The sequence below is a fragment of the Ascaphus truei genome, chromosome 2 (genome assembly GCF_040206685.1).
Source record: "Ascaphus truei isolate aAscTru1 chromosome 2, aAscTru1.hap1, whole genome shotgun sequence".
NCBI lineage: Eukaryota > Metazoa > Chordata > Amphibia > Anura > Ascaphidae > Ascaphus > Ascaphus truei.
In genome coordinates, this window is record NC_134484.1 from 286,358,096 (window position 1) to 286,373,659 (window position 15,564).

At 42.9% G+C, this 15,564-nt stretch overlaps 1 protein-coding gene across 1 annotated transcript in view; it reads right to left on the bottom strand.

The window, feature by feature from the left end:
- Positions 1-15,564, bottom strand: part of FYCO1 (FYVE and coiled-coil domain autophagy adaptor 1) — a 778,329-nt gene that overhangs the window by 112,615 nt on the left and 650,150 nt on the right. Inside the window, exon 14 of the mRNA XM_075588587.1 lies at positions 14,785-14,894. Within this exon, the coding sequence (XP_075444702.1) occupies positions 14,785-14,894 (110 nt within the window). The remainder of the gene's footprint in view (positions 1-14,784; positions 14,895-15,564) is intronic.

Below are 15,564 nucleotides of genomic sequence, written 5' to 3' on the forward strand. Positions count from 1 at the left end.
CCTTTTTCCAACATATCAGTTAACTCAATGCTGTACTCGTTGGTTGGGTTACTTGTTAGTGTCTTATATGTACCTTTATCACTTAATATTCGTTGGGCTTCTTCCTGATAGTAGTCCCTATTCATGACCACTATCCCTCCCCCTTTGTCAGCAGGTTTTATCACTATTTGATTGTTTTTAGACAGTGATTTAACTGCTTCTTTCTCAGCTGTGGACATGTTTTGTTTTTTACACTTGAAATCCTGACTCAGATTTTCTAAATCTCCTATAACCATTTCTGCAAATGTATCAATAAACTTCCCTTTGCACATTTTGGGATAAAAGGAGGAACTCTTTTTAAATGTTGTTAGTGGGGGCTTGACTGGAATCGTGTTTTGTATATCCATATTAACAGACCTCGTCACAGCGTCCTTAATGAAATATTTCTTGAGTGTGAGTTTTCTGACATATTTATGCACATCTATAAATGTGTTAAACATGTTGGGACCCTGTACTTGCGCGAAGCTAAGACCCTTTTCTAACACTTTTGTCTCGACTTCTGTGAGTGGGTGATCACTAATATTAAAGATAGTCTGTTTTTTTACCAGTCTCTGCCTGCATTTGATTTTTTTCTTTTTTCCTGTTCCTACTCTCTTTCCTCGGAGACGTCTGCCCGTGATCTTTTTCTTTCTATCTCCCTGGGTTCTTGCCACTCTCTCCTGCTCTCTCTTTTGGCTTCATGAAAGGGCTTGTGACCTCTGCGTTGCTCTAAAAAAGGAGGAGTAAATCTTTTATTATATTCTCCATCTCTTTCTTCTCGTTCATTGGGCCTCCATATTGGTGACCTCTCTCTGTAATTTCTAAATGCTTGATCTCCTTCTGGTATGTAAGACCTAACTGTTTCATAGCGTGTGTGGCTACTCCCAGGGTTTTTTGATTCCTTTATATCTTTTTTATCAACTTTGCTATCATTTTTCTTTATGTGTAAATTCTTAGATGTTTTATTTTTTGGAATTGTTTGGTCATACTGTTTTTGGGCTATTTTACCAGTCTTAGTTACCGGTGGAACTACACTGATTTCTCCCTCCACATTTTCTGTTATGACAATTGTTGATTCTTTTTTCCAATTTCTTTGTTTATTTTCCTCATAGTCCTTTTTATCTCTTGCAAATTTTGTTTGCTTATTCGATTTGGTCTCCCTATCCAGTTTTTCTATTCTTAAAATTACTTTATCCTCTAGTTCCTTATATTCTTTTAGTTCCATGAAAGGTTCCAGGTTTACCTTAATCTTATTAATCTCGCTGTCAATGATCTCCAAAGTGGATGTTCTTTGTTTGATCACTAGCTGCACGAGACTAACAGAGCATTGGTCAAGTATGAAATTCCATTCTTCCATAAAATCTTCTTTGTCCTGATCTAACGTGGGGACTTTAAGAACCCGTAGGCCCCTTGGGATCCTCTTAGCCTCTAGATATTATCTCAGAGCATAAGAGTCCCAAGTTTGCTTCACTTCATGGTGCAATAATTTCTCTAATTTTGAAAAATATGTTTCTAAGTTTTCTAATTCCAGATCCATACAGTCTGGATTCTCATCGAATGCCCCATCAAAATTGCAACCTCTAAGTGCTCTATTGGTGAAGAGTGTCATGATGAGTGGTAAATGTGAGGCCGTAGAAAAGGTCCTGTGTAGAGATGTCAACATGGAACCTCCGATAAAAAACTTCATCCTAGAATCCATCAGACATATACTGACCCATAACTACTTCTCACATGAAGGTCAGTACTATCTCCAGACGTGCGGCACTGCGATGGGTACCAGGTTTGCTCCTAGTTATGCAAACATATTTATGGGTTTGTGGGAGGAAAATTTCATCCTGAACCACAACCCATATGGGGCAAACCTGGTGCTATGGAAACGCTACATCGATGACGTGCTGTGCGTCTGGAGGGGTACGCCTGAAGAGCTTGAGGCCTTTCAGACCCTTCTGAATACAAATTATTACAACATCAAATTTACATTTAATACCAGTTCACAATCTATCAACTTCCTAGATCTGACTCTATACATAGTAGATAATGAGATACAGACAAAAACATACTATAAAGAGGTAAGCGCCAACTCCTATGTCCTAGCGTCCAGTCACCATCATCCACAATGGATAAAAAACATCCCAAAAGGACAGGCGTTAAGGGTTAGACGAAACTGCTCACAAATAGAAGTGTATAACGAACAGATTAAGGAACTGGGCAATAAATTTAAGGATAGGAAGTATAAGGGGAGGCTTGTCAATAATGCTATTGAACAAGCTAATAGCACAGATAGAGAGTCCCTTATTCACCCTGTTAAGAAAGCAGATGCTAGTACAAACAAGATATTCCTTCCTTTTATCACGCAGTACAACGGTATGTCCAAGGACATTGTTAAGGTGTTAACCAAACATTGGGGCATCTTACAGAGAGATCCCATCCTACAATCTATACTGCCTGATAAACCGCAAGTGGTCTATAGAAAAGCCCAGAATTTAAAATCTGTACTGGCCCCCAGTTGCCCTAAGAAAAAACAAGGACCAGGAGACACTATGTGGCTTAAAGAACTCAAGGGATATTTTCCCTGTAAAAAATGCATTGGGTGCAGTTATGGAATAAAATGCAAGGAATTCAGATCAAATGTTACCGGAAATTTTTTTGAAATCCGCACATTCATTAACTGCAATACCAACTATTGTGTTTACCTCCTAGAATGCCCCTGTAAATTACAGTATGTGGGACGAACAGGGAGACCTTTAAAACGAAGATTTGCCGAACATGTGTATAACATCAAGAAAGGGCTGGAGACACATAGTGTGTCCAACCACTTCAAAATACACCACAACATGTCCCCAGAGGGGCTCACATGTATCGGCATAGACTGCCCAAAGGTAGGTATAAGAGGGGGTGATAGACTGCAGAAGGTATCCCAGCAGGAGTCCTTCTGGATCTACACTCTACGCACGCTCCAACCCAAAGGGTTAAATATTGATTTTGATTTAGCTTCCTTTCTATAACCATTGTGTACTTCGTGGCTTTTGACTTAATACATTTTTTTGCTCCCATCCAGTTCATTTTAAGGTTTTTCAATGTGTTTTTAGTCTATCACCAAGTACCATGATTTATTGTTAAGTGCTTTTATTTTACATGCTTCCTTAAAACCCCGCTGGTAACAATTACCAGGATAATAGGAACATTTATTGCCATCCATTAGCCACATGAGGTCCCTTTCATGCAAGGGGTTAATTTGACGGCTATAAAAGAGACACGGGATTGATGAGGCTCCACAATCCCCTGACGAAGTGACGTTCCCCGTAACGAAACGCGTAGGGAGGAGCCTAAGAAGCAGTGTCCCAGTCATCCCGGCCGCCAGTCTTACTGAAGACAGTGACGTCACCCAAGAGCGCCGGATACACGCGAGGTACACGCGGTACCGGAACGGACTATCAGTGACTGAGGCGGCTGTGTGTGTGTGCTGGGCCGAGCACTTCTGTATTGTTTTTAAACTCACCTCCTTTTGTGAGTATTTTAATTGTGTTTTTGGGCAGGTGCCATTAAAAGTTTTATTGTGCTGCGCAATCCCCTGTCCTTCTTCTTGTTCCCCAAACGGAAAAAGAGGTACAGGATTCTTAAAGACAGGGGCTGCAGAAACATCCCTTCAACACCCACGGAGGCCAGGGACACCACGAGGGGTTCGTGCTACACCAAGAGGCTTCCGGGGCCAAGAGGGTTTAAAGAACAGATTCTCTCCCCTGCACGTGATCTAGCCACTTCTGGTAAGTAGGCATTTTAGATAAAACCTTAACATTTGGAATAATCATTGTTTGTCTAAATATACTGCGCAATGTTTGCTCTCTGCTTGATATTTTAAACATGCAGGATCAAGTCCAACATATGAGAAGAACCATCTGTTTGCCCCATGAACTGTGAACTGAGTTCGTTGCTTACCGGCCACTCCAGGTTGTAACAATAGAACTATCACTTCAATACTCGGCACCATTTGGGACTATATTTTTTCACACATTTTTCACACATTTATGCGCCAGGTTATGTTATCTATTTTTGTGTTTATATATTATGGTTGAGATTTATGAGATGTCTCAGTAGATTACCAGGCAGCTTAGTCATTCAAGTGCACAGCACTGTAGTATTAGTATTAGGTTTAGCGCTTGTCACAGTATATTTGTAATTATTACCAGTTATTAATTTGTTAATTGTCTTGCCATACTGACCAAACCTTATGAAATGTATCCACCTTTTGACCCAATTGTGCCGAGAGGAGTTCCATTAATCTTATTTCCCTGACACGTCTCAATACTGTCTGCTTGGAGGGGGCGTTTATCTTTTTCCATGCCGCGGCAATCGAGCAGCGGGCTGCTGTTAGAACATGGCTTATCCTTTTATTCTCTTGGGGTTGTAGGCCCTCTATTGGTTTAGACAGCACCAGGGCCAACGGGTCCACCTCTATCTCTACCCCCAGGAGCTCTCATATCATTGTTTGTTTCATGATCCAGAACCCCTGAATTTTTGGGCAATTCCACCAGATATGAGCCATGTCTCCTTTTTGCCAGCATCCTCTCCAACACAAATCTAAGGACCCGGGGAAAATCTGGCTCAGCCTATTTGGGGTTAGGTACCAATGAAATAGAATTTTGTATATGTTTTCTTTATAGTTGTACAAATTGACGTTTTTGAGGCCGCTTCCAGATATCCTTCCAGTCGTCTCTATCTAAATCTAGGTTTAAGTCTTCTGCCCATTTTAGCATGTATCTATGCTCACAATGTGCTGCAGTGGACGCCAGGCCCAGATATACCTCAGAAATCAGACCTTTACAATAATAGCCTCTTCGGCATAATCTCTCAAATTTTGTCATAGCCGAGAACACTGAGTCTTTTGAGACTATTTGTAAATAATGCCGAATTTGTAATTACCCAAATACCGGTAAGTTTGTAATTTTAATTTTTTTCTCCAGATCTGGGAGTGCGAGGATCTTATCTTTAGATACAAAATCATCAGCTATTACCATCCTTAGCTCTTTATATTTACTAAGTCCCTTTGGTAGGCAGCCTGGTATAAACTTGGGGTTGCTAAATATGGGGGTCATTAGAGTGGGGGAAGATGCCAAATGGTATTTCTCCTTATTTCTAGTCCATATCTTCCATGTACACCTCATTGCTCCCAGTTTTAATTTATCTGCTAGGCTTTCTCTTCCCCCCCCCCCCCCCCCACACCCGTCCAAAGGGTTACCGGCAGAGAAAGGGGTCCTGCATAGGTAGACTCAATCCCTAGACAACAACTTGTAGTTGGGTCGCTGTTCCACATTATTACTTGCATTAGTTGGGCCGCCAAATAGTGTTTAGTGATATCCGGGACTCCCAGACCTCCGCAATCTTTTGGAGCTAGCAAAATTGTTCTAGCAACCCTTGGTCTTGGCAGGATATTCATTTTAATTGTGGCTATTCTTCCTAGCCAAGAGATCTGATATTCGTTCCAGCTCTGTAGATCTTTTCTAATCTTTTCGAAGAGGGGAGGATAATTGTATTGGTATAGGGACTTATCAGAGCTCGTTATCTGTATTCCCAGATAATTAATTTTTATCGAGCTCCATTTATAATTAAAGTTTGCCTGTAGCAACTTAACTTCTGATGCCGTTAATGAGAGATTCAGTGCCTCCGACTTGTCCGTGTTAATTTTATATCCCGAAATTTTGCTAAATTTGTCTAATTGGGATTGCAAATTCGGGAGGACATCAATGGGTTGGACAGGGTTAGAATAATGTCGTCAGCAAACAGGGATATTTTGTAGGTTGTCTCTCCAATTTCAATACCTTTGATATTCTTTTCGTCTCTAATTGTCGTTGCCAGGGGTTCTATGGAGAGGGCGAATAGAAGCGGAGATAGGGGGCATCCTTGTCGGGTACCATTAGTAATTTTTATGGGGTTTGAGTCTCCTCCTGGGAGTTTCACGACTGCTGTGGGAGTTTTGTATAGGGCTCTGATCCCCTCTAAGTATTGGCCCCTAAATCCGAATTTGATCAAAGTTTGATCTAAGAAGTCCCACTGTATCCTGTCAAATGCTTTCTCTGCATCTAGACTCAACAGGATAGCCTTCGTGTTTGAGAGGTGTACATGGTCGATATGGTTGATAATTTTTCTGGTATTATCAGAAGCCTGTCTTCCCGAGACAAACCCGACTTGATCTATATGAATTAGACTGGGTAATATTGGGGTGAGTCGGTTTGCCAAGATTTTGCTAAAAAGTTTTAGATCCGTATTAAGGAGGGCTATGGGGCGATAGTTACCGCATTGTAATGGGTTTCTCCCTTCCTTGTGTATAATTGCTAAATTTGCTTTAGACATTGTTGTCGGAATATCTGCTCCCCTAGAAACAAATTAAACATATCCAGCATATATGGGGCTAGTACCTTCTTAAATTTTTTGTAGTACTGATTAGAGAAGCCATCCGGGCCCAGCGTTTTACTAGCTTTTGATTGAGCAATGGCTTCAAGAAGTTCTTCCTGCGTTATGTCCTTGTTCAGTTCTAAGATATTTTCTTCTGTGTGTTCTGGAAGTTTACACTTCCTCAAATACTCGGAGATAGCTTCAGATCCAGATGATCTATTCTTTGGAAAGTTTAAATTGTATAATTTAAAGTAAAATTCAGAGAATTATTTTGCTATTTGCTTCTCGTATGTTTTTTCTCCTAACCTAGTCTGAATAGCTGAGATTTGCGTTTTGGTTCTCAGTCATCTAAGTTTGGACGCCAATAGACGGTCAGCTTTGTTACCTTTATCGTAATATTTTTGTTTGGTCCACCTTAACGCCCTCTCCACTTCATCTAGTTGTGTCTGCTTCAATTCAGATCTAGTTTTATCTAATACTTGAAATATTTTTTTGATGGGTTATTTTTATGTTTCTGTTCCAGGAGCTGCACTTTTTCAGTTAATTCATTGTATAATTTTTGCTTAGCTTTTTTCTTGTATGATGCTATGGAAATGATAGTCCCTCTTATTGTGGCCTTATGAGCTTCCCATAGCATTGCTGGTGACTCTATGAAGCCCTTATTCAGCGTAAAATATTCTCTGAGTTTTTGTTTAATGTCTATTTCTACATCCATTTGGTTTAACAGAGAATCATTTAGTTTCCAATTGTATTGATTGTTTTTACTGAAGGGGAGAGAGAGTACTAGTGAAACCGGAGCGTGGTCTGACCATGATATTGAGCCTATGTCTGACTGGGAGGATGCCTGGAAAATATCTTTGGTTCCCAGAAAATAATCAATCCTTGAATAGGTCTGGTGCGGGGGTGAAAAAAACGTGTAGTCCCTCTGGCCCTGGTGCTGTGCCCTCCAAATATCTATGAGTGAGTACTCTTTTAGGATGTTTCTAAATTCTTTAGCATTTTTTCTGTAATGCGTGGATGCGACGTTCCTTGCGCACTTGCTCTGTCTAGTTCTGGAGTGACTATCATGTTCATGTCTCCTATCAGTAGTGTGGTTTTTGGCTGGGGGGATATGTTATCGCATACGTCTCTTAAAAATTTCGCTTGTCCGTCATTTGGCGAGTATACATTCACTAAGACTATTTCTACCCCAGTGAGCGAGCCATATAGAATTAAATATCTGCCTTCTGGGTCTGATACCACTTTTTTAGGGTGAATGGTGCGTTATGTTTGAATACTATAGCTACACTGGCGACACACTTTATTCGAGCTCGGCTAGTCCCACGAATTCGGGTATACCCGGGTGTATTGAGGTTTGTGACTGTTTTCTGCCCGAGTGCATTGGATTATTTTCCAGGCAGGGATTGAAGCATTTTATTCCCGCTGGCTGCAATACTGCACAGTATATATATAACTACTGCATTACAATTCATGAATTTATGCCATCTGGTAGACACGCGAAGCATTGCAGCCTATTAAATCCTAATCATTATCATTTAACAGATCAGCTGCCCGTCAGCCAGGCATGAACCCAGGCTGGGAAGGCAAATGCAACGGGGCTTGTCAGAGGTGAGGAGTGGCGCATTCCAGGTATCTGCCAGGTACATACTGGGTATTTGCTCAAATAAAGTGTGTCGGTGCAGTACCCCTCATTTTTTTGTTGTGCAGGACGCGTAATATGCTTGGGGATAGTTTCTTTTGAAGGTGTTTGCGGGAGATGTGGTGTTAAAATGGGTTTCTTGGAGGAATAATATATCTCCTTTTGTTTTTTTGAGTTCCTGCAAGGCAAGCCTTCTCTTTATTACTGAATTCAGCCCCTTTACGTTAAGGGATACTATCTTTAGGGGTGTTTTATTTGCCATTTTTCCTTTTTTAATTGGATGAGGTCTTGAGATCCCTCCACTTTCCCAGGGTAGTGGGGCGACCTACCTTCTTATAGCAAGGGCTGACCTATTTTGGCGTACCAAATAATTTGATTATTCTCAGACTTTTATGAGCCCTTGAAAATTATTTACTCTGCTTTCTAGTTCTGTCTCTGTAAGTCTCCTTTTTACCATCATTTCTATAATTCACCACAAGGTGGTGCCAGAGGATTAACATTAGGAAACACATAGACCTGGATTTAACATTGACAGTGGTTGCAGCCTGAAAACAGTCTAACAGAACTTCCTATAGAATAATTATCCCGGTGACATCGTTCTAGGGATAATATTGTTCAAACTTTTAGGTTGAGTCCGGTCTTGCTCAGGAAAAACCTCGGCGGACCCCTGACCCCCCCCCCCAAAACCCACCCCCGCACCGCATCCAGGGGCTATTTGCCTCCCCTACTCACGTCCTCCCATTCTTCACCCTGCCGCGTCTGGCCCTGAGTCCCATTCTTCTAATAACTCGCGGGTACTCTACCCGACCTCTGGCTCTTCAACGGGTCAGCAGGTTAGCTTTGTATACAATCATCTTGGAGGTTCCTGGATTATCAAGATGCAATGGGGGGGGGAGGAGGGGAGGGGCGACGATGACCGTCGCTCTGCTGTTCCTCTTTACATTACACATCCTGCGTCGGCTGTTCTTCTTTACTCATCGTGAGTCGGGTTCCTTTGCGACGCCAGGCATCGGGATGTCCTTGGTGTTTTCTTCATTCCTTGTCTGGGCTGCTCTTCTTCTGCTCCTTCAGATGTCGCTTCATCATCTGTATGTTGGAGACCCAAGGCCCTTAGGAATCTGGGGCCATCTTCCATGTAGGACACCACGTGCATCTTCCCTCCTGCCTGCGACATCAATTTAAAGGGGAAGCCCCATCTACATCTCACTTTGTGATCCCTTAATTTTTGTGTAAGGGGCCGCATTTCCCTTCGCCTGTCTACTGTTGTTTTAGATAGGTCGCTGTAAATTTCCGGGTGGGTATTGCGAAATTGAACCTCACCTCTTTCCCTGCTGGCTGTGAGCACTTTTTCCTTAGTTGTATAGGAATGGAACCGAATGATGATGTCTCTGGCCCTCTTAGGATCTTGCGATTACGGGCCCAATGTCCTGTGTGCTCTATCCAGCTCCATTTGTTCCTGCTTCAGCTCAGGGACCAGGTAGGTAAACAGGTCTTTCAGATACGGCTGTAAGTGAGTAGTCTCTACTGCCTCCGGGATATATCGCACGCGGAGGTTCTGGCGCGGGTCTCTATTTTCCTGTTCCTCTGCGTTCTCTTTTAGGGAGCGGATTTCATAGTTTAATCTGTTTATTTCGTCCTCCGCTTGAGAATAGGAGTGTTCTATGTCCTCCACTTTTTTTTAGCAGAGTGTCAGTTTTCGCTGACAAAGCATTCATGTCTGCTTTGAGTGTGTGGATGGCTTTGTTAAGATCCTCCTGGAATCCCTGTCTCATTCTCAGGAATAAAGCCTCTAGGTAATCCCTGGTTACCTCTGGCTGTTATCCCCTGCTCAGGCATGCTGTCGGGCCTTTCTATGGAGGGCATCCGGCCGCCATCTTGGATAGGGCCGTCTCTGGCAGGGGCTTTGTGCGACGGCATGAAAAAGCTTTTTAAACCTGTCTACGTGGGTCCCTTCAGCCTTCTGCTCATCCCCTGGGAGTTGCGCCGTGTTCCGGTTGGTTTTTATTATATTTTGGTCCCGATTGGCGCTATTTTTAGGCCGCTATTCACCGGAGGGCTCCGGAGCTCTCCCCTCAGCAGACCATGCGCGCTGACGTCACCGGAAGTCTCCGCTTTATTGTGTTTCTAATTATTTTATAATCATTGTATAACATTTTGCAAGCTGGATCTGTGCCAGCTAATCAGTATACAGCTGTGTCTAGTACCAATTGGCCTGGGTACCTCCTCACCTATGTACCTAGGGAAGGATAGTACCTGGGAAGAATTGCCATTGGATTAGGGCTGCAGTAGAACAGCTGCATCTGTTCTCTATGTGATGTGGTTCAGTTTAAAGAAAGGCTGTAGATAGTAGTAAGCATGACCCCAGAAGAAGTCGTAGGACGAAACGCGCTGGGCCTTGTGGCCACCGTACCAACTCTGAAAATCGTGTAAGGATCCCCATTGGCTGAGGCGGTTGTGACGTGTGAGGCTGACGGAGGAGTCTCAGGACACGAGTGAGAGCCACGGACCGGGTAGAGCGTGCACATGTGCACACAGAAGCCAAACAGCTGATTTGGGAGAGTGGTTCGAGTGCGCCCAGTGTCGCTTCATGCTTTTTGCCAGCGGGAGAATGTAAGTTGTCCCCTCTGTGTTGTTTGTTATCTGAGTAAAGTGTTAAAGTATTAATGCACTATTCTCTATGCATTTGTGTCTTCTTCGCCATATGAGGTCTACAAGGAGTCCCTACACCAGAGGATTTCGGTCTATGGAGTAACAGTATTGTGTGGTATCAGTGTTTAGTTAACTCTGGGTTAATCTGCACTTTATATTGCACATTTCTATCTGCGCCAGGGACACCTGTTGGTTTAGATGGATGTCACAGGGCTCTGTGGTTTCTTGGGGAGAGATCTCTACATTGGGACCCTCCAAGGTAATAATAGAAGGGCCCACTTGATCCAATTGGGTTGGGATATGTAGCCCAGGAAAGTGAGCTTATCTGGGCTGTTTAGCTACACTTCTTGGGTGAAAATAAAAACGGATTTCAACTAAATAAAACCAACTTAAAAGTCCCAAATTTTATATCAAAATGTGCCCTAAAGGTTTATAAACACTAATATAACACAAAACACCACTTTAGATAGGGTGTTATGCTCTTTTGAAGCCCTTATGTGGGAGCTCAAATCACACACATCCTCTCCAAGTGCAGGTTGCATCAAGTGTGGAGTTAGAACCAGATATATTTTGAAACATTTTAAGTGAATACAGCATCTAGTTGGTCATTTAGGATCAACCAGAAAAGAAAAGGTTCAAAACAAATAGATAACAAAAACCAGTACTGTATGTAAGTGCACCTGGAACTAAAAATAAAGTGCACTAAAGGAAGATGTGGAGTTTAATAGAAGACCCAAGGGGGGTACTGAGCAGAGCACCCGCTTAAGGCCCACTAGGAGGAATATGCAGGCACCCGTCCAGTGGCCACAGGAGAGCATCAGCACACGGAACAGAGCTTGGTAGGTAAGGAATACCACCCCAGCCAAACGCTGTTTCCTGGACTTATTTATAGACAATGGTTGTATGGTGCTCTAAAAACAAAAGGCAGTAAAAAGTCCAGCTAAAAAGCAAAGTCTTAGGTGGAGTACCCCTCCAATGTAAGCAATAAGGCTAGGATATATTACTCCCAAACACAAAATGTATAGCTGGAAAATGGAAACCTACGTAGCCCTGAAGTAAGGATAACACTCACCCGCCGGTGTCCAGCATTAATAAAACATCACATTAAATTGGGGTAAATGAGCAATAATTATCCTTGTAGCCAATAAGGAAACAGAATAGTGGAATAGACTCAGATGCGGCAATAACTTCTTGAAATGGAGATCCGTTGGTGTCCACAGATCCTGGGGTACAGTGTGCCTCCGTTGACATGGAACAACTTAATGAATTTACCATTTAAAGTTATATAACAAAGATACGCCCTTTCCTCTGCTGCTCGACTGCTAAAACTCTGACTCAGGCCCTCATTCTCTCCCGTCTTGATTACTGTAACCTCCTGCTGTCCGGCCTTCCTGCCTCTCACCTGTCTCCCCTACAATCTATCCTAAATGCTGCTGCCAGAATCACTCTACTCTTTCCTAGATCTGTCTCAGCATCTCCCCTCCTGAAATCCCTCTCCTGGCTTCCAATCAAATCCCGCATCTCACACTCCATTCTTCTCCTTACTTTTAAAGCTTTACACTCTTCTGCCCCTCCTTACATCTCAGCCCTAATTTCTCGCTATGCACCATCCCGACTCTTGCGTTCTGCTCAAGGATGTCTTCTTTCTACCCCCTTTTTTATCTAAAGCCCTCTCCCGCCTTAAACCTTTTTCACTGACTGCCCCACACCTCTGGAATGCCCTTCCCCTCAGTACCCGACTAGCACCCTCTCTATCCACCTTTAAGACCCACCTTAAGACACACTTGCTTAAAGAAGCATACGAATAGCACTGTGAACATTCTGAACACATGATACATAAAGCTTGGCCCCCTACAGACGCACTTACCAGAACTCCCTCCTACTGTCTCTGTACGTTCTCCCTACCTACCAATTAGATTGTAAGCTCCTCGGGGCAGGGACTCCTCTTCCTTAATGTTATGTTTATGTCTAAAGCACTTATTCCCATGATATGTTATTTATATTATCTGTTATTTATTCGATTACCACATGTATTACTACTGTGAAGCGCTATGTACATTAATGGCGCTATATAAATAAAGACATACAATACAATATATGTTTTTAACCTTTTTTTTAATGTTCATTGTGTATTCTTTTCATTTTTTCCTTGGTTAGCTCCGGAGTGTTAGATTGTTAGTTTTGAATAAAGTTTTTTCATTGTAGCGGCTCCAACGCGCTGATGTCACATGCCCCGCATCATTTCTTACACTAGGAGGTGACGGGGGATAGGTTACAGTGGCGCGAGGATCCGTTTTTTAAACCCACTCCGATAAGTTTGTTTTATTCACCTTGATAAAGGGCGGGTGAGAAACAATTGCCGGTCATACCCCATATTGCGCAGCTGGCAAAGGAAGCTGGATGCCAGCTGGCACCACTGTGGAGAAGGGTCTGCATGCAGGTAACTCTGCAGGTATTGGAGGCGGAAGGTGTTCACCTAGGAGTGCACACACTACTCCATGCCTGCCCTCTCCCAGAGGAAGGCACATAACACCTGCAGAGACCCAATGGTTTCCTACAGTATACAGAGAAAGTCCAGCAACTTCCTCTGGATCTTGGTAATAAATTCAAGGGTCGGACTCAGGGTGGTCAGCCGGTGCCACAGCTGAGAAACTACCAGCTGGTTGATCACCAGAGTCCTTCCCCTGAGGGAAAGAATTTTCCTGAGACACTTCCACGATCTCAGACAAGCGAAGACACATTCCTCTAACTCTGTCCAATTCTCTGGGACCAGGCACTCTGCAGTGGACAGGTACTCCCTTTTTCAAGAAAATATATAAGTATTTTACTGTGTATTTTTGTCATATTGGATGTAGCATTGGGCTTCTCTGTCGTTTGTTGTATACATATGTCACGCTCAATAGCTCTCCTTTTTGACACTTATATACATATATATTTTGTGGGGGCTCAGGGGTTCCCAAAAAGAGCTTGCTGGGGTTTTGTGTGTTTTGTTAATTTATTTTCAGCTGTCTCAGCTGTTGGAAGTTAGTGGCTCCTCCTTCCCAGGTTTTAAGCCCGCCCCTCCCCACTTCCCAAGTGAGTAGGTCCTTTCATTCTACTGGATACAGACCCAATGGTGGTCTTTCTCCCTCCTAATAGAGGTAACTGAGAATTGTAATCCTAATAGAGATATATTAGTATTTTATCTGTAATGTTAGGACTTGCGAACAGGTGTCTGTTGTGGCTCGCAAGTTTACAACGCTTTGGCCAATGGGTTTAACTAAATGACCCTTTTTCAAGAGAATATATAAGTATTTTACTGTGTATTTTTGTCATATTGGATGTAGCATTGGGCTTCTCTGTCGTTTGTTGTATACATATGCCACGCTCAATAGCTCTCCTTTTTGACACTTATATACATATATATTATGTGGGGACTCAGGGGTTCCCAAAAAGAGCTTGCTGGGGTTTTGTGTGCTTTGTTAAGGAAGGGGTTAAGCAAGACTACCTGGTTTATTGGGGGCAGGGGGGGTGAGTGAAGGGGGTAATTGTCCCAGGGTGGGCGGTTAGGCCTACCGGGAAGGTTGCAGGAGGTGTTAACCCCTTCATTACCTTAGCGGTAGTAATTAAAGATTTAACCCCTCCCACAGCCCACTGCCCATAACGTGGCCTGTAACTCGGGAAGCAGAGGGTCCCCGGACCTGAAATCAACGCGGTTCAGCTCCGGAGAACCCCTGCTACAATACGGTATTATTAAAAAAAAAAAAAAAAGCCCCGCAATCGGCTGTTAGAGGCGCGCCGGTAGAGTGACTGATTCAGTCTCCCTCTTAATGAATATTACAGACAGGTGAAGTCAGGTAGGATTCACACAGCAGGGACCCCCGCTGTGTTAAACCGATGGGCCATTAGTCTGACCGCTGGAATCTCGCGGCGTGCTAGAGGTTACCAAGAAACATCTGTATGTGCTACCATGAGAGATGTCCACAAATACTTTTACATTATTATATCTGTAAAATAGAATTAACAAAAGGATTTCACATGGAGTTATGGAGTCAGAATGAAAAAGGGAAAAGAAAATGTAATTTGGACTAGCTGATGACTTTACTCACCTGGAAAAAGTGTTGTCAAATATCAGGGTGTAAATGCCAGAGGTCCTTGCTTTTAACTCTCCCCGTATTGTTTCCTTGTGGGAATTACAACGGATCATTGGTATAAGTACCTGCAAATTAATTAAAGATTAAATTAGAGACAAATATTCAGTATCGTGTAAATGTCAAAGAAATTAGTTGAATCTATTGCAATGTAGCAAAACAATGAAAACAGCAGATACAATAATATATTTTGGTACATGGTTGGATATTAGTTACATAATAGATTAAGTTGAAAAACAACACATTTGTCCATTAACTTTATGTTCTGTGTAATGTTAAACTGGGTGATATTACAAAAATATATACTGCTCAACCCCACTATAGCACCATCGGCTACAACGCGGATCCACTTATAACGCAGGCTGAGAGTGGCTCCCGATTTTAAACATCTCCAAGTTTTTGTTTCTTTTACCCCAAAAGCTTTATAGCTAATGGACACACATGGAGACGGATGGACCCTCATGCACACACACACACACACCAAGGGGATCCTACCTTCTGCGCGCTGAATGGGGCTCTCACATCTCCCTCAAGAAAAAGGAGAGAGATAAAGGAGAGGTAGAAGTTGCCTGTCTGACTAACCTGCTCCTCTCTGATCTGCAGCAATGGATTCAGGTCATGTGAAGATCCGTTCTACCCCCAAGTCAACTAACCATGATCATGTGATGCCCTCCCAGATCTGAGACTGTGAGACGCCTGGCTTGTTGTCAAGTTTCTAACATCACTGGTGTGGGCCTG